Source organism: Neurospora crassa, linkage group IV, assembly GCF_000182925.2.
Source record: "Neurospora crassa OR74A linkage group IV, whole genome shotgun sequence".
NCBI classification, from domain to species: Eukaryota; Fungi; Ascomycota; class Sordariomycetes; order Sordariales; family Sordariaceae; genus Neurospora; species Neurospora crassa.
The window spans coordinates 2,660,693-2,680,351 of NC_026504.1; the positions used below are offsets into that span (position 1 = coordinate 2,660,693).

General features: G+C 47.3%; 3 protein-coding genes across 4 annotated transcripts; 2 read left to right on the plus strand and 1 right to left on the minus strand.

Annotated features, from left to right (window-relative positions):
• The first annotated feature begins 4,349 nt into the window (after positions 1 to 4,349).
• On the plus strand, positions 4,350 to 7,260 carry NCU06391 (hypothetical protein). Its single transcript, XM_957136.3, has 2 exons — positions 4,350 to 5,902; positions 5,998 to 7,260. Exons 1-2 carry the CDS (start codon positions 4,603 to 4,605, stop codon positions 6,984 to 6,986), a joined length of 2,289 nt encoding a protein of 762 aa, XP_962229.3. The 5' UTR covers positions 4,350 to 4,602; the 3' UTR covers positions 6,987 to 7,260.
• A 1,794-nt stretch (positions 7,261 to 9,054) lies between these two features.
• On the plus strand, positions 9,055 to 13,158 carry NCU06390 (hypothetical protein). Its single transcript, XM_957135.2, has 3 exons — positions 9,055 to 10,609; positions 10,746 to 11,042; positions 11,097 to 13,158. Exons 1-3 carry the CDS (start codon positions 10,576 to 10,578, stop codon positions 12,752 to 12,754), a joined length of 1,989 nt encoding a protein of 662 aa, XP_962228.2. The 5' UTR covers positions 9,055 to 10,575; the 3' UTR covers positions 12,755 to 13,158.
• Positions 13,159 to 13,307: 149 nt separating this feature from the next.
• On the minus strand, positions 13,308 to 17,799 carry NCU06389. Of its 2 annotated transcripts, XM_011395884.1 has the most exons (5): positions 17,520 to 17,799; positions 16,539 to 17,454; positions 16,399 to 16,477; positions 14,980 to 16,343; positions 13,308 to 14,904 (listed from the first exon to the last, which is right to left on the minus strand). In XM_011395884.1, the coding sequence occupies exons 2-5, from the start codon at positions 16,771 to 16,773 to the stop codon at positions 13,652 to 13,654; spliced, it is 2,931 nt and encodes a 976-aa protein (XP_011394186.1). In that variant the 5' UTR covers positions 16,774 to 17,454; positions 17,520 to 17,799; the 3' UTR covers positions 13,308 to 13,651. The 2 variants fall into 2 exon arrangements, with proteins under 2 accessions (XP_011394186.1, XP_011394187.1); XM_011395885.1 differs by having other exon boundaries at positions 16,539 to 17,522.
• Between the last annotated feature and the right edge of the window lie 1,860 nt (positions 17,800 to 19,659).

The window sequence follows — 19,659 nt, forward strand, 5'->3', positions numbered from 1 at the left end:
AAGGCCGGTGACAAGTGGGACCGGAAGCCACTTTGAAAGATTCCCGTACTATGCCTCTTAGGGCCTGATCGGCTCGCGTGACCGTAACCTCTAAAACGTAACCTTTTTGCCAGATGAGTGACTTCTGTGTGGAGTGCCAGTTGCAGGGATTTAGGGCTCGTACCTAAATTTTAGTATGTAGAACCAACTAAGACCGACTAATCCAAACAAAGTATAATCTACTAGAGTACTTTAAAGGTTACTAGGATAATTCAAACTACTATTGTAGATTACTACTGTGGATTGTACCGCTATATAAAAAGAGAGGGGTTATAATCCTTTTTTAGTATTAAGGCTCTACCGTAGATTTTAAAGTAGTAATCCGTAATATATCGATATTAATTATAAATAATTAGTACAATAGTTAGTAGTCCGCCTAGTAGCCTACTAAAGAGGATTATATTTAATATAACTCCTAATATAAATTATCCTTATATTCCTAATAGTAGCGGTATAGGGGATTCTAATTGTCGTAGTATAGGAACTCTTAATATAGGAATCTACTATATATAGATTCTTCGTTACCTTAGTATAGGATATAGCTGCCGCTTCTTATTAATAATTACTTAATTGCTATATATAGTATAATTGTATTATTATCCCTAGTATCTACTAATTGCCTACTACCCCGCTAATATATAATATAGAACGTTATTAATAATTATATAGAGTATAATTTTCCTAGTACGCCTATTTTCTTTAACGAGATTGCGCTTTTAATAATTAATACTCCTTACTCGTCCAGCTCCTAAGTAAAACTTATTAGAATCGACGATAATAATAATAATAATACAGTAGATATAGGGGGCGAAGTATTGAAGCGGTCTCAATTATTTAATAATAAAGAGGTAGTTAATTAATAATTTAATTAAAAAAAGAAAACTAATAATTCGACTATAAATTAGGGACTGTATTATTAGTCTCTTAAAGTATACTATTAATTTATCTTCGTTATTAGAAATTCCTATCTAGGTAGGTTCTTAATTATAACGAAGGAGGGTAAAGGCTTTAAATATAATTAGTATAAGTAGTAAGCAATAGTATTGACCGATTAGGTTTGTAAAAATAATGATTTTAATTAGGTTATTATATAGGAGATATATTAAAGTACGTTTATTTATTTTAAAATACGTACTAAGTATATAAAATAGATAGTTGAAGGTTGTATTAGTACGTCCTTTAATTACGAAATTAGTAAAATTTAATACTCTAATATATATTAGGAACCTTTCGTTAAAGAGTTTAATAATAAAGGTAGTTAAATGAAGTTAGGCGTATACGTACTTAGTAATACCGATAGTTATTTTATTTTAATGAGTATCTTTGTAAATAAATAGGTAATTAGGTTATTTATTCGGTTATAATATCCTATAGTTAATAATAATAATAAAGATATACTATTATTTCCCCTACTTTATTAATATTATAAAATAATTACTGTTAAGAGGAAGGAAGTTTATGTAGAGAGGGTATAAAAGAAGCGGATAATAAAGCGCGCTTTATAATAGAAGGCCGCTAACCCCAATCTTTAAAGTAATAAAGATAGTAGTAATGAATTGGAGGAGGAGGAGGGTAGTAGGTTTTAAATCTTATTTTACACTATATTAATATAGCTAATTAAGAAAATATCCATTAGGTAAAGTAGCGCCCTAATTGTAAAGTTTATTAGCGAAGTAATTAAATTAATTAGTAATATAAAACTAATTGGCGCAATTAATATTGAAATAATAGTATTAGACTTTTAAACTAATTTTATAAAGGATTTATCGCTAGAGATGGTTATTAATATATTTTAAAAATTAATAAAGGAGGAAGCTGTTTTGTAGAATATAATAAATAATAAATTTAAACCTATTAAATTGAGGCGGTTGGTAAGGGTAGTTAAATTCGAGAGGAGGGCGCGCGGTAGCGATTATAATAAGTAGAGTAGAATAGAATAGAGTAGAGTAGAGGGGGTTGATTGTTTGTGCTTAGAAATGCTAGAAATCCTAAAATTTCTATTAAGTTCAAAAAGTCGGATTTTTAATATATTAATATACAATTAAGGGTTTACGAAAGTTACTTCCCCGGATTATTTATAGATATTTATTATTTTTAATAGTCTGTATACTCTTAATATAGTATATTATATTAATTTAAAAATTTTAATGTCTATTAATTCCTATTTTAGTAGGGCAAATTAATATTATAATCCTTCTATATTCTAATGCTCTCTAGTGTATCCCTCTATAAATCGAAAAATTAAAATTTAGAAGTAGATTATTAGTATTTTATATATTTCTAATTAATTAATAGATTAATTTAAACTTACTCTCTTTTATACTCTTACCCCCTCCTTCCCCTCTTTTAGAAATATTATTACTATAGCTTCTATAACCTATTTGCGATTTGGATTCGTATAGTGATAGGATTATTAAAAAAGTATTTATTAGTGTATCTTTTTACTAATACTAGTAATTGAATAAGTAATTCCTCCTCCTCTTTTATTAATTAATAGCGCTAATAATAAATAAAATTATATAATTCCGTTACAGTATATACAAAGTCAATTTATATACTAATAGGGTACTTAAGTGCCGATTTTCGTATTAATTTTGCTATCCTCTTTAATTAATCGAACGTTTATTCGATTAATATACAATTTATATTATATTTTAAATTATATAATTCCTTTTTTATTGTCGGTTGTTTATTACCCGGGGCATCCCTCTAATTTTAAAAATAGTATTATACTACTAAGAATGGGATTAAGATGCCTCTTTATTGGTTAAAGCCTATATCGGCTAAGTAAAATCGCTTGGGGGGTATTTTAAACCCGTAGAATAAGGCAATACAAAGTAGTTTCGCATTTTGTATCGACCTTTCTACGCTGGTTAGTACGTACGAGAAGGCGCCGTTAAATTGTATTATAGTAAATATATTTTAAGAAATAAATCCCTTTTTATTGCGCTAACGGTTTTGGTCCTTTATTAATACTTTAGTGTAGATATAGGTATTATCGATAGTACCGATTATACTACTAAACCGTTAGTTACTTACAACGAATTCGATCTTTAGCGCTATATAGTTATTGTTTAGTTAAACTACAAATTCGGTATAAAGTTTAATAAAAACTAATATTATTTGGGTAATAATATTCGAGACTGTTAATTAGGCTATTAAAAAATAGTAAGCTATTTACTATTGAATTTCGTTGAATATAATAATTTAAACGAAAATTATTAATTTGAATTTAATAATTTAATATTTAGTATTATATATACTACTACTTTCTCTTATTTATTTTATTAAAGCTATAAACTCTACCTTTATTATACGAAAGAGTTTAAAGAATCGCCTATTATAGCTACTCAATAGGTACTATACTTTAGTAATATTGGCTTTTAGGCCGCCTTCGTTAATAATCTCAAAATTATCGCCTTACTTCCCTCCTATTAAGGTAGCGGTAGTAATAATAATATAAATCGTAATAAATAGTATAACTCTCCTTCGGTAGGCTTCCTCCTCTCCCCCCTCATCCTTATCCTTTATTATTTGAGTATACTCCTCGTCTCCCGCTATTATTACTAACGTAAGTTTAATATAATTAATTACTCTACTATATCTCTTATATAAATTACTATTATTAATTAATAATATAATCTATATTCGCAATAATACGTACGAATAATCGTACAATTACGTAGTGCAATTAAAAATCCCTACAATTAATACGATACTGTACTACAGACTATTATTAGATTACCTACCTTCCGACCGCTCTATAACGATTATATTTATTTTAAAGAGGTTACGGATTATGTAGAATACTTCGAAGGTACTTTATATAACCTCTTTAATAGATGGGGCGGTAAATATATAAATAGGGGTATCTATACTACTTCTAGCGCACGATAGTTAGTCGCTATACTTTATAGGGACTAGCTTACTACTACTAATACGCTTTTAATTTATTATTACGCTAGTATAAAGAGATTTTGAAAAAAGGTTACGCATTTACTTTGTATAAAACGTAACCTCCTTCTAGATCTATTTATGTAGATTTTGCCTGCATATACAGGGATATTTGGATCTATATCCAGGTCTTGGCTTGTGTATAACCTAAAAGGTTACGGTTACGCGGTTACGGTTACGCGAGCCGATCAGGCCCTTAGTACACTACTTACATTAGTGTAGGCAGGTACCTCTACCTGCACGACCATACCACATGGCGCTTACCCTACGTATCCAGTACTTTCCCACGCCAGTACCTGCATCTGGCTGATCTTAGGACGCCACTTAAGGTTCTCGTTCGTCCCAAACCTTGAGGTTTCTCTTTCGCTTCCCTTCCAGAGCTAGGGTTAGGGGTAGAGCTTGCCGGCGGCAGAGCTGATGTCGTTGCGGGGGAACTGATCTCCAACGATTCCCAGCACGAGACATGAGGGGAACTCAACTGGAGGGGAAAACAAACCAGGAGCTCATCCTTTACACTTTTGACCTCTTTTCCTTCTTTGACTTTCATCATTCCCCTACTCCGTGCTTCCAGCTTCCCTCTATGGTTTGCGCTCGGCGTCCACGACCTTGATGCTGCCGAGAGGACTGCAGTTGTCGCAGTCCTTCAACCGGTCATGCGTGAGACTGCCCATTGCCCGATCTGCGACCACCCCCTCCATCGCCTTCTCCACGTCTGCGACCAGACGCACAAAGAGACCGAATCACAACCCAGATGCGCAGTTTGACCGGGGAGTCAGGAATGGGAATGCGAATGGGACCGTCACAAGACAGACGTCCGATGAGAGGAGCCGCAGGGTTCCTATAAGTCCGCGACAGGCCCGTTATCTAGATCAAACTGTCCGCCCTACGACAACAAACCCTGAGGGGCGACACGAAGAAAATGCAACTCAAGCCCGTCCGCTAATACGAACTGTTGCCTTCTCACCAAAAAAGACCCGTCCGCTAGTACAATATTATGATGCGGTACACCGGAAAAGAAATACCAACCCACAAGAGTCTGAGCAACAACTCCGTCCAATCGCTCGAACCGCTCGCTCCTCACTAGAAAGTGACAACGTCTTGAAAGATCGACCTGAGCTAAAGGCCCGTCCGGCAGTACGAATCATTCGTCACCTAGCCCGAGACCCCATCGAGAAGACAGACAAAAAACCCGGGTTACAGGCCCATCCGCCAGTACGAAAGCCTCGCCGCTTGGCAAAAACCCCCGACGAGAAAAGAGGAGAATATGAGCTACAGGTCCCTCCAGCAGCTCGACCTGTTAATTGGCGAAAAGAAGACTTCCTTGGAGAAAGGACTGCAGATTCTCGGTTAGATTCTGTGCCAGCCAAAAAGCCAACATGGGCTACCTCTCCGTTGGAAAAACCCAAGCGGAAAAGGAGTAGCGCCGAAGCCTCTGGAGCCAGAAAGGATACAGAGACCGGCTTCGAAGAGGTATTTCCTTCGCAAAGCGAGCTTCAAGCGTGGTTCAAAGAATTTACGTCCGAGCGATCCAATTTCGAAGCCCCCGCTCAGTCAGTACCACTGGAGCTTCTCCAAATGCGCGTCAAGAAATCCTTTGAACAGGACAAGGTGGAGAGCGAGAAGGAGATGAGAAGACTCGAGGGAGCGGGGTTTTCAGGGCCTATAAAGATGGATCCCCGTCATGGGACTGTCGGGCCCATCACTCTTCGTCAACCTAGGGACGAGTTCGACACTCTGGTGTCCTCAGTCGACATGGAGGAGAAACCAGCAGTCGAGCAGAGCGACGAAGACGGCGGGCCAGCAATCATTGTGCTTGACTGTGTCTCCCGCTCCCTTCTAGAGTCCGACTTTCGTCACATTGCCGGTCATGGCCAGCATGTAGACGGGTGGACTTATGGCCTTGTCAAGGGTACGTTTGCGAGACTCGTGTGATATACTGTAGCGTCTTGGGTTCGTTGGAACCACCTGCGACTTCTCAATACTGACATTGAATCCTCTGACCAGTTGTCCAATCCCGATCCCGAACTACACATGAACCACAAGGCTGTTATTTCCTCTTCTTTGACAATGAGTCCAATGCTCGAGCATACATAAATGTTCTGGAACGCTTGCATAATAAGTCACGTCAGCGTTTGCCAAAAGAATGGCGACAGACGACCACGGCCACGCCGACACCGGTTCAACCTGCTGGGGAGCCAGAAGGCTCAGAAGATGTGGAAGAAAGCGCCGACGAGCTTCCGGACGTGGATGAACAACAGGGGGATGGCCTCGGCAAACGCAGTGAATATGCCGTCGCCACTTCCATCCCAGACGATGACGGCCTGGACGCTGCTCGCTACACATTACTGCCCCCTACAGCGCCCCTGCATTACCAAATCTTCACCAGAGACAACATCCTCGAATTCGAGAACATACGGGAGGCAAGTAAGGGCCTGCGGCCTCAGCAGCTTCTCTCACAACCAAAATCCAAGCGTAGTGGAGCAGGCTCCTTCATATCCCCGCCTCCCAACGACCTCATCAACTACGCCCAAGACCCTCAGATAGAGCATAGCAGAAACAGCGCCCTAGTGCACCTCGTCGGGACCAAAATGACCATTCGGGCCTTGCGCACCGCCATTGAAATCGACTCCGAGGCGCGCAACTATCCGTGGCAATTGCTTCAAGAGGAGGAGCCAGCGGCGACGACTTCTACAGCAAGGAAGACGACGGAGCAGCAAGGAAAGGATGAAGAGGATGCAGCAATCAAGCCCATCTTATCCACGCTCTCCACCATCAAGTTCAGCAAGTTCAACGAGTACAGAATCGAGCACGAGCTGGACGAGTTCTCGGGCGGTCAGATGGATGAAGGGGAGATGCGCGGGTTTTCACGGTTCGTGGTCTCGTTTGCGGACGTGAGTGAGGCTAGGAGGTTTGTCAGGACGTGGCACAAGAGGGAGATGCTGGATCCGAGGACTGAGAGGATGGTGCTTGTTAATGTCACGTCTCTTTGGTAGGGCAATTTTCTAGTATTAATGTGGAATGCAGTTAGGCGCGTGGATGTAGATCACGTTGTTTGCATATGGAGGGATTTGTATAGTGGTATGGATGGGCTCTATGTACTATTCCATGTATATTATTTCCTTCGATGATGGATAGAGAAAACCAGCCATGGCGTCTAGGCAGGCCAACCTCGTTCCTCTTCACTTTGGAAACAGGCACACGCTCATCTCCAGGCGGTATGTGCCACAAAAATAACGAAAGGGGCTGTTTAGATCCCCTGCCCCCCGCGCCCCTCAAGACTGACTCTAGACCTATTGGGCATTGCCTTACTTTGTGAGATTGTCCGGTTCACGTCGTACAAGTGATACAGTGCCCTCTCTTTGTCGTTGTTGTCCTCATCCACTGTGTTGTCGTATTATGCCTGCCTGCCCGCCCTAAGGTCTTCACTTCGTTGCCTGCCTGCCCCAAACTGGACGCCGTCTGTGTTATGCCCCCGGTGAATCGACCAACGAATATGTGTCTGGGTCTCAAGAGCCGTCATCTCATCCTCTGTTCGTTTTTGAGTTTTCTCTGGCCAGTCTTACCGTCCTTCACGACTCACATGGCTGGTTGGCCTTGTTGTCGTCAGGAATCGCCAAAGCAAGCGAATGGACCTGATCTGGGATCGGTTAGGGCTACCAACTATGGGCGAGCACGAGGGGATCTGGACAAAGTACCCAGGGCCAGGCTCCCAGGACAGGCTCCCCTGGTACCTATAATTTCGAGCCCCTGTCCCAGTTTTTGGAGCTCGCTAGGTAGACAAGGACAGGCAGCTTTCTTCTATTCTGCCTCAGAACGTAAAACTCACTCACCATGGACTTCTGGCACATCTTCAAGTCGAATCAAACTTGGAATTGGGTTTGCAAATCAAAGTCCAAACGTGACTTGACCAGTTTCAGGGAGCGATTTTCTACTAGAATTGGATTTGGGTAGATTTGACTTGCTGGGTGGGATTTCTGGTTGTTGTGGAGGTAGGTACTTGCTTTTACCCAATTTTATCATCCATCCCATGTCATGAGCGGTCGGGGCAAGCAGCCCCTTCCGTCCACCCTTGAGCGGGAAACTGGGGGGCAGCAGGGCAGGCATGGATGTCTCCCGCGGGGATAGGCAGTGGAAAATGCCGTGCGTTGCGGGACTGTGGAAAGGTCTTTGAGGGCTGGAACGAAGGTTACATTTTCGATAGAACTGCTCTGCTAAAAGACATGCTAAAACGAGCCTGGACCGATAGACTGACGACGGACTGAATTACATTCCTTGCTCGATCGTTTTGAATCCTTTCACGTCTGGGCCCCGTCTGCGATAGGAAGAGAGGGTAGCCGGAGAAGACGCCGAAATGTCCAAGTGGAGAGGCAGGAATGGGATTCAGAGCTCCTACATACAGTATGGAAGGCAGACACCGGTCCTGGTACCGTATATGGGACTGAGGTGTGGACGAGGGGCTACCTCTACCGCTGCGTTCCCCGTTCTTGCCTGGTCTCTGTTCCATCTCTTCTGCATCTTTTCTGTTTCCGTGAACCGTTACGGAAGTGGATTCCAGGTAACTAACTGAGAGGTGTCGCGGTTGACAGCTGGCCCGGTACCGAAGCATCCGACGACCACGTACACCAAGATTGTACTTCTGTGTTGTCACACTTCTGGCTGTTACTTCACCTTGCAAGAACACTAAGAACTCATTCAAGGAACCGTTTCCTTTCTTTTTCTTCTTTTTGCTAATCCGTATTCATAATGACTGTGTACACTACTTACCGTTGATGCGCCATACTTAGCTACAGTATGTAGAAGAGGCTATGTACCAGCTACCCATGCGGGCTCTTCACCTGGGTGGCGCTGATCAGCCGTCTGGAAGTCAACACACCTGGTTAACTCTCTGGCGTACTTGACTGTAACGGACTCTGTTAGTGCAGAGGTAGTCCAAGAAGTAGCTTGGTAGGGTAGGCGGAAAGTTCCACCCACACACGCAACAACCGAAGATGGGGTAGGTACAGGTAGGTGTTAGTGCCCGCCCGTCATTGCTTTTGCACTTCAACTTTTTCCTTTTCTTCTGCCAGGGCAGCATCACCCCCAGTCTCGTCGTCGGAAGCAGGACATTTGAGCCGAACCGATTACACTAAACTACCACTGTCATTTCATTCCTTGCTTTTGCCGTTGCATAGTATGATATCAATCCCATCCCCAGTCTCTTCTCCAGCAATAATCGCCATCGTCTGATGTTGTCCTCTCCAACAATCGCTGGATCCATCTTCAACACAGCAAACACCTCCTTTGGGCGCTTTGGGTTTCGACAGGACGGTTTGACCTTGAGTAACGGTCAAATAGAGTTGACTAAGGGCCTCGAACGCGCACCCCCCTTCTCTTCTCCCACCTCCGAACCGAAACGTCGGCCGTTGTCGCCCTGGGAGATTGAGACCGTCGTCAAGCTCCTACCCGCTAGCCAACCATTCCCTTGCCCAACCATTGCCCCCTCACACGATACCTAGCCAGCCCAGACCAGACCCATAACAGGCTCTTCCCTGGACCGGAGCAGTCACCACCTACCCGGTCACCACCTCCTCACCAGAGCTCACCACACCAGTCAAGACCCGCTCTGTGTCTGCACCGAACCGACGACATTCCCGTGCAGTGGAACATCACCTCCTCCAAGTCAGAGCGCTGCTGCTGCTGCATTGTGCCGGTCCTGGTAACCGCTGTATACAACGCAACAACCCATACAGAGATACAAGACGACGTGACAGCGCCATCTCTGTGTCCTACTCTCCTCTCTGTCACTCTGTCACAATACGGATTTCTTTCCCGGCTAACTTACAACAACAACAACAACAGACAACAGACCCAGATGCGTTGAGGTGCTGTCCTGCTTGTCGACTTGTATCCTTTTTGCTTAGTAAAGGTACTGGTGATCTGCTGTCTGTCCTCCCATCCAGCCAGTCAGTCAGTCAGTCAGTCAGTCAGTGGTGACTGGTGCTCTGCACACATCATCCCAAAGGAGCTGGACCACCTGCCAAATCAGTTTTCAACCACCTGAACCCTTATACCGCCGTTAGCTTGACGTTACTCAAAATCAGAAAACATTTGCCGTCCTCCAGCCAGCTGTGCGCCATCGCTCTCGCTCAACTCTGTCTCTCCCTCCTCTCTCTCACTCTCCGTCTCTTCCACGCCTTTCTCCTAGGTCCCAGGTTCCCCGGTCCAGCTCGCCAAAAATCCAGAGCATCTCAATATCGGCCATCGGGCATCCCTGAGCTTTCTCTCCTCTCCAAGTCTGCTGCTTTTGGTTTGCCTTTGGATCTTTCTTGTTCTTCACGCGGTACACTGCACCAGCAACAGAGGACAAGCACCCTGTCTACTGTCTTGGTACTATCTTAAAGTACAGACTTCCTGTGCCCCTCCCGTGCTTGGCTCCTTGGACATCTCTCCCAAACTATCTTTCCACAGCCAAGCGTTGGAGCTGCCTATCATACCCGACTTCCCCCGTTTGCGCATGGCGATATCGTTGTAGTTATCCTACTTACAGAAGCTCAAGCAAGGCCAGCTCGTTGGAGCGGCCGGCGTTAAGCACCCGCCTACAACATGGATATCGAGCAGACGTTTATGACTATTCACAGTGGGTTGGACTCAATTGACATCCCCCGTCATCCTGTCTCGATGCTCGGATGGGAGATTGCGGCGGGCGCAATCCCGATGACGAGCATTTCGGGACTCTGTACAATGTTTGACTGACTCCCAATCCTCCGTTGCAGACCTGACAGCAAAGGCGAATATCCTGTTCGCATCCGACTCCATCCTCGACATTCTAGGCTATCATCCAGACGAGGTCAGGGGAAAATCATGCTTTGACCACTTCCATCCAGATGACGTGGCACTTGCCCGCCGTGTTCACCAGGAAGGCGTGCTGCTCGATAAGGCAGCTGTTTTGCACTATACCAGAATCGCCTCGAGAGATGGCAAGTGGATTAATTGCGAATGTTGTTTTACCGTCGTTCACGATGTGCTTGTGGCGAGCACCAGTGTTTACCTAGGTGGCTTGAAAAGTGAGAGTAGGTGTTTTCTCGGCACCCAGTGATGCCACTACTGTTAACCTTGATGTGTAGGGAGAAAGCTTGATGCGCCGCATATTGAGCGGATCTTCTCATCAGCACCTCGAGACCCCAGGTATCATATGCTCGAGCACATGTCGCCCAAGTTCACCATGCCTCCAGCGGGCCGCGAACCTCGTGCAGCGCTCATCCTCAACCGCTTCACTCGGAACCTCAGCATCATGTTCGCAACTAATGCAGTTGAGTCCATACTTGGCATAAGCCCAGAGGAAATCAAGGACAAGCCCTTCTACGAGTGTATTCAGGAAAACTGCTTGCAGGAAGCCATCCAGGTTCTAGAGAGTGCAAAGGCCAACGAATCGATTGCATATCTTCGCTTTTGGTTTCGGGATCCACGCATAGGCACAGATGGCCAGGATGATGAGGAAGAGGAGGACGAAGACGAAGACGATAACGACTCGGGTGAAGAGGAAAGTGACGAGGACGATGATGAGGTGGAATATTTGGGAAGCAGGGCTAAAGGTTCAAAAGGCAGGGTCGTCAGACGGGACGATGATCAGATGGATATTGATGACAGACCGTCAAGAGGGGAGGGAAGGGGTGAAGCAAAGGAACCAGACCGCCGACCCTCCAGTTTTGAGTTGGAGGCAGTTGTGTCTTGTACTTCGGACGGGCTTGTCGTGGTGCTCCGAAGAGCACGGCCACAGGTCCCCGAGCACGTACCTCAACCGGTACCGGTTTTCACTTACGAGAACGGTCTCTTCGCTGCACCATGGGGTCTCCGTCCAATTGAGCCTTCTGTGCCGCCAGAACTCTTACACATATTCAGACCCCCCCTATTACCCCAGCACATGCCGCTCAAAGAAAACGTAAGGGCAGCCGGTGGTCCGCCGATGGACCAGCTGATGAGGTCCATTCGCGATGTCGCAGTCTTTGCCTGGGCTCTGGTTGGCATCAACGGCAACATTGCAAATTACGCACACGGTTTTCCCCCAAGAGATGAGACGCAGCCGCCAGCGGCGGATGGTCGGTATCAACCCGGGCGGGACAGTCGAGCGTCAAATCACCACCTCGCGCATTGTAGGGAATATTACAACCCTAACAACGGACGGTCTCTCGCGGCGACAGCAAGGGCATCATCCCCACCAGAATATCCCTCACGGCAACAAGCGCTCCCGAGCGGAAGTGGAAGTGGAAGCGGGTGTACGTGTCGTGGTGCTGGTGCTGGTTCTTTAACCCAACGTCAACACACACCCGGGATGTTATTTTATGCACCACCGCCACCACAGCAACAACCACAACAACGCGGATTCGAGTCACGACCGGGGTATCAATCCCAAGCAGGTGGAGTGTTCTGCCGTGGCGCTCTACAGCAGCCAAGCGAGGAACCTGGTTCACCTGTACCATCATCTTCAATTTCTCCAATCATGCAGCAGCAGCAGCAGCAGCAGCAGCACTACCATCGTACCCCCCCTCTCCGGCCTCACCACCATCATTCTCCTTCTCCGATGTTGTCTCCTCGCCGAGGAGCTACCCCTGAATCGGAATATGCTCCTGCTCCCACCCCGGCACCACCCGCGAGGCACGACCTACCTCCAGAGCCTTGGACCGCTGCGTCGGCAGCAACGGCAACGGCAACGGCCAGTACGACGACTCAAGCGGCACCGGATGGGAACGAGATGAGGAGAAATTCGAGGTTTTTGTGGCAATAAACTCTTATGAAGCATGTACTACATGCGGCATGAAGGGGTCGGCTGTTTTGTTCCTTCCTCTGACTTTCCCCCCTTTGTCGTTTCCACACATTTTCACAAAGTTTTCATTCAAAAGATTATGGTTATGGGTGTGAATATCACTTCTCTTTCTTCAGTATTCAAGGACGCAAAGAGATGAAACCAAAAGGAAAAGGCCAGACCCTTGACAATATCTTAGATGTCTTACTCCTCTCATATTACCGTGTTTTTTTACTTTCTAATTTTTTTTTTTTTTTTTTTTTTTTTTTTTTTTTCATATACTTCAAAAGCTAGTTGATGTTGGTCATGTGAACGTCTTATACCTCTCGCAACTTATAATCACGGGAATGGGCATGAATGGGATGGACAGCAAATGGCCTGGTCAGAGTAGCTGGTTATACTACTATACCTATGGAATCTGATATGAAAAAGCCGGGTTGACCGATTCAAAGCTCTAATGTATCGTATCGTATTGCATCGTATCGCATGGGTTGGCGGGCACCCATGCAGACCAATTGATATGGATGAATGAATGAAAATAATTTAGAGGAGGGAACAATGTTATCTGATGTACACTACTATGCTGTTAGTAGGAGGGGGGGCCTCATGAACCCCGGCCTTGTCGATGCGACTATACCGGGTTCAAGACGTGAACAAATTGTTGAACTGTAAATATACCAGGCTATATTCATCTGTTTGTGAGGTGGTGAATCAAATCGGTACGGTGCCAATCCATATCTATGAAGAATATATGTGTGTTTTCGCCTTTATTTTGCCTCCCTAAAGTTTTGGCTTTCACTTTCCGCCTTTCCCCTTCCTTGCCTTCCTTCCCATTCCCCCCTTTCGCGTTGCCTTCCTTGACCCAACCCAAGGCAGCCTCTAGTCTTTCATTGCGTTTGGATCTTCTTCTTCTTCCCCTTCCACTTCTTGTACCACTGACTTTGAAGTCTCCTTCCCCTCCTCCTTCTCCTCTCTTTCTCCTATCCTCACATTTTCCTTTCCTGATGCAGTTGTAGCACCCGTTGTTATTGAAGTTTCTTGCGCTTTATCATTCGCGCTAGTCGTTGTTGTATTGGGATCTGCCTCCGGCTCCGAAGGTTTCCCACCACCACCACCACCAAGCATGCTTTTGACTTTGGAAGAGATATTGAAAGCAATTTTCTTTGGTGTGCTTAGACTCGTAGTGACGGCGGTGGCAGCAGCTAGAGGGGAAGCAGGGTTAGGAGATGTGCGATCTGCCATTGAAGTACCATTGTCCTCGGTGGTGGCACCCTCGGCCGCAGGTCCATCATCCTCAGAGATACCCATCTTCTTGCGAATGTCTGCACCGGCGCTCGCGGCACTGGCATTGCTCCCTCGGCGCTTGGACTGCAGTAACTTGTCGAACGCATCGTCATCCTCGTCTTCTTCACGGCGCCGCTTCTCAGAGATCCTCTCTGGCGGGGTGGCGACAACGGCGGCAGCGGCGGCTGTGGCCGGCCCACCTTTTGTTGGTGTTACTGGTGGTTCGCCGTTCGACTTTGCGCTGTTGTCTTCATCGTCCTTCTTTGCTGGGGCAGTTGCCTCATCACCCGCCACGCCGTCTTCATCATCCGAGCCGTATTCGACTAAGGGCTTCAGCAGAGGAAGAGTAGTAGCGGTGCCGTTGGTACGATGGGAGTCATTTTGAGGTCCTTCATCCTCTTCGTCCGATACGCCGTTCCAGTATTCCTCTTGAGCCTGGTCGACGGTGAGTTGTTCCTCCATCAGACCGGAGGTCGGCCTCGTCGGTCTCCTTTCGCTCTCGGCCGCAGTTGGTCCCTCATCTTCGTCTTCATCCATGAAATACTCGGGATTGGTTGTGTAGCCTTCCGTCTGGTCGTACCGACTGACCATTTCGCGGAAGGTATCCATGTGCGACAGCGCCATAATCTTTTCCCGGTAATTTTCCACGAGGTGCTTAATTAGGTCCTTAACATTCTCCTTATTAATGAGGACGAAAAGATCGAGGCAAGCTGAACAAAGAAGGTTGTCGCGGGTAATCGCTCTTAATAGCACATCGAGAATAGGGCCGAGAATTTGCTTCTCTGCAATGTGCTTCATGTAAAATTCGTCGTTCATCAATACCAGTTGCTTGATAAATCGAATGGCCACTAAAAGCAGTTAACATGCAGGTTAGCCTCCTCTGCTCGACAATTTAACCATTGTTCCCAAGTTGCTGTGCCTACCGAGCTGCAGATGCTTTTGCTTGCATGAAAGCAACTGAACGAAGCGCTGTGCCAGACTGTGGGTGATGAGGAAGTACTTGGCCCTGTGTTGGTGTTGTCGGATGAAGGAGCAGAGTATGTCGTTCAGGTAGCCGAAGATGTACTCCTGCATGGGCTGGAACTTCAACTCCGTCTGCCCTTCGAGATCGAGCAGTGGCTTAAAAAGCCTGGCGGCCGAGTTTTCATAGAAGTGCTGTATCAGAAGTTCTTGCTGCGGGTCGATGCTCTGAAGCTGTCTCAATCGCTGCTGGTTGGGAGGATACTCTCTTGCATCTGGCGGCATGATCGGCGCCACATCGAGCAAAATCCGAAGGGCATCCTGCATTTGCGACTTGACACCGAGATCAACCTCAACCAGAAGAAGGTCGATGATCACATCAGTGAGAGGCTTCTGACGTTCCTGCAGCTGTCGGTAAATCGTATGCCGAACCATCTGGGGATCGTGATCAATCATGGCCACGAGGATATCAGTAGCATGAACTCGTACAGTGACGTCGTGATCACACAAGCCGAAGTTAATGACACGAACAAGACCATGACCAAGGAAATTGGTATACAGATTTTGCCTTGCTGGTGGTTGAAGATTCTTGGCGATGGCACAGCAATCGTGGAGGAAAGTAACGGCCTGTTTTTTGCGTAGGTGTTGCGCAGAGGGGTCGGCGAATATCGAGAAGAGGTCGTTTAGGAACCCACCGTTAGTCTGGATATGGTTGATGATATCAACCTGGTTGAAGAAGATGAGCGAGTTGAGGACGGAGAAGGTCGGGTCATCTAGGATTCGGGCCAGAACCACATCCTTGAGATACAGCAAGCGGAAGGTCTGTTGAATCTTGCGCCGGATTGTATCATCCTCAATCTTGACCACCTCCTTGAAACGGGTCTGGTTGCTCAACCACTGCCGGTGGTTCGCCTTGTGCTTCGGGAAGTCGGGATCGTACTCGAGGGCACCCACCACACCGAGGACACATTCATCAGAAACAGCCTTTTCAATGATTGCAGTGTCGTTTAGGAGGAGCATCGTCTTGGTCATGTTGCAAAGACGAAATAGGTCGTCGAGGCTCTCGAGATCTTCCGCCATCTCGACTAGGTTGCCTAATGAGGGTATGATGTCGTGCTCCATGATGGACTTGACCAGCATCTCGCGGCCATTAGCGGTATTGGACATCTGGCGCATGATATTCTCGAGGTCGGGTAGGTTCGCCAGATCGGCCGGGGGGAGCGTGAAAGTCGAGTTTGACATATCCATAGTAAGATCCTCGGAGAGACTGTCGTCGGCGCCGCCCAGGACATTGTGGAAGGTTTGTTGGACGCCGTCAATAAATTTCCTGACATGATGATTAACGGGCGCATACATTGACGAATCGCGGAGATGGGACCAACCATATCATGGCGCAACCCTCGGCTTCCTGGAAGCTCAAGGCCATATCCACATTGTTCTCGGTCCATACAATCAGGGTATCTGTAAAGACAGTTAGCAGTGCGATGGTGGGGGTCGACGGTAATGGTTCAGGGCAACGCGCCTTGTTGTTTTTGAAAGCCATCGTCTTTAACGATCTTGGTCTCGAGTAGAAGCCGGTCGGGGTGGTCTTCGGATTCGACGATAACGCGGGGCTCCTTTGGCTGGTTCTCCTGGACGGGGACGAACTGGGCGGTGCAGAAGCCGGTACCGCGATCGAACCAGTCATTGTTACGGAGTTCGTAGACCTTGACGCGCTTCTTGTCCGTTGTGTGATGAGGCACCGGGTGTGCCATCATCAAGGAATCGGCGTCCCCCTCCGGGACGGTCTGATCGTGGTCGAGCAGGTCGTCGGACAGATCGATATGCTGGTGCTCAAGAGGTAATTCGGCCCCGGCGTGACTGATAACCGCAAGTGCCGCCACTTTTTATCGAAGCGATGCGCGCCGGATTCTGCGCGCGATGGGGGAGGGCTGAGGGTCGCACGGGAGCAATCGCGCTAGATAAGGCCGAGGTCTGATGAAACGGGTTGACAGTGTGGAGAAGTCGAAGTTCTGGACTTTCGGGGGGAAATTGGGATACGGGCGTCTGGCGCAAGCGGCGTCGGGGGGGTGTGACGTCGCAAGAAAATTGGGATAATATAGACCAATATTAATTTAGAAAATGAATCGTCCCGCCTTTGGGTTCTGCTGCTCTCACGCCAGGCTGTTACGGGTACGTAGAGGTAGGACGTTCTGAACTTCTGATAACCCGACGGGCAGCAAGTCGTCGAGCCTTGTGCGGTCGGCTGAAGAAAAGGTCGAGATAGCCTGTATCTGTATCCGCCGGGGGCCAAGGGTAATACTGTAGAGAGATGTACCAGGAGTAGCAAAGTCGAAGGTAGCGAGCAATAGCGCGATGGCTAGGAGCTGAGGGAGTAAAAAAAGAAACCACAAAAAAGCACTTGAGAAAAAAAAAAAAAAAAAAACTCGAGATGGCGACTTGGCGATGGAATCTTGTCAGCCGATCTGGGAAGCGCGAAAGGCGATAACGAGGAAAAGCGCACCTGTCAAGTCGAGATTGAATTGAATGAGACCAGGTAGAGACTACTACTAAGCGCGCCGCAGGGTCAGATTGAAGAAAGTGGCTTAGGCGTTGCCGCAAGATATGATGAAATCGCGGGTCAATCGCGCTGGGAAATCCCGTTCCTGCTGCAGGCCCAAGGTTGCGACGACCGGCTTCCAGGTTCAGGATGTCTCGTGAAGCCTCTGATGGGGGAAGGGCAGGGCACGGAGCTACGGGGGCAATGGGGCGACGGGGTCTTGTTGACGCTTGACGAAAACCAGTGGGTGACCCGCGGGGAGAGACGGGGACCGAACGGGAGGGAGCCGCGAACAGATTCGCTGAATGGATGGTTGAAAGTGGAAACTGCCCGTCAAGCGTGCAAAGTGGGTGGAAGCACCGCCTGTCGAAGTGCTGTGAGGTGACTTCGTGCCCGACGTTCAGTGTTACACATGTCGGTACGTAGGTACCTCTAGGTACTGTGATGCCATTTGTTGCTTGGCTCGAGCTTTAGCTACCCTGCCGCGCGGATCTTGGCGTGCATCTCTGTTAACAATCCAGATCAAGCTTAGCGCGCCGGAACCCCTAGGCTGCCAGGTGCCAGCAGACAAGGGCAAATGGAAGGTCAGGCCGCCCGTGGAAGTCCAAGTCAGATGCCAGAATGAAAAGATACTCTATCTCTATACTGACTGTTTTCACGATGGAGGGTTTTCCGTCTGGCTTGCTGATAATGAACTAAACCAATGCTGACGTCAATGCCGCGAAAGAGATGAAAGCGCGTTCTACCAATGTTAAGAGAAAGTGGACGCGCCGCGGAACGTCTTATTAAGCATAGGTACTTCGCTGCTTTGACGCACCCAGTGCACACCATGACACGCGCACCTCGGCTGCTCTTCCGAAAGCTTCGTTCGCAAAAGTTGGGATTTTAGGGTTTAAACTTCTACCCTCCCAGCTCGTTCCCCCAGTGCCCGAATCCAGGCCATGTCACATTTATATCGATGAGATCCACCCCCTCCGCCCTATCTCTGGGGCGGTCAAAAGCACGTCTCCCGGCTGCCACAAATATTTTGCATACTGTACACTAGGTCAAAGGATCTCGAGCTCCACTTCCCCCGTTCCCCATTCCGGCTATGACCTTCACGTCTCCATTCCGAGACATTGAAGCACTGGAGTCACAGACTGACAATTGGAATGGTCGGATGGAAGAAGTAGGATCCTGGAAGTACGCCAGCGACAATCCTCCAGCCAAATACCTTACCTCAAAGCGAAGTCGCTGGTGGAGGACAATTTTAAAGTGGAGACAGCATGCCTTATGATCCTATCTCCATTTGAATGCGTTCCCAGGGCACGTCCACCAATTACCTGTAATTACCTTTTCTCGTACCTTTGTCTCGCTGGACGCCTTCTTGTCGGCAACATGGCCTCCCAGGGGCACTCCGCTGTCAGAGGCGTTCCCCTCAGGTATCCCCGCTCCCACGCCACCCCGCTCCCGCTCTCTCCCGCGGTGCCGTTCTATTCTTTCGGGGTCTTCCAGGTTATCGGGGTCTCACACCCGACTCGAGGTAATTTATCGGGACCCACATTGTCCGGTCAGGCCCGGATCCACTTCTGAATAACCTTAACCTCCCGCCCCCGCTTGTCTCAACCCGAACTCCCGACTCTGGGTCTCAAGCCCCACTGAATTACCATCGCCAGAAAAAGAAGGTCTCAACATGTGTACACTAAAACCGGTGGGACTAACATCGTGGAACTTGCCTCTCCTTTGTCTCGGCTTCATATTGCCCGTCGTCGACATCCTGTGGCATCATCTCTCTCACGGTGCGCTAGCGTTGCGGTTATCGCACACCTAAACACCCACTACATACCACCTCCAATTCTCAAGCACCGGCGAGTACGATGGTGTCCATGACAACAATTACATCTTCATCTTCCAGTCCAGCCACCAGACTCTAGGCGCTTGAGCACTGGCACCTTATCATTGGAAACCCCCCCGGGCTTCACGATATCCACCTCGGGGATGAGGTAGTGACCCTGGCTTCAAGGTTCAAGATGCTCCCCTTTCTCATTTACCATTGCCTACCTATTTGCCGCTGATTTTGGCCAGCACAACTTAAGGCTATGCTGACACTGCTTTTTTTTTTTTT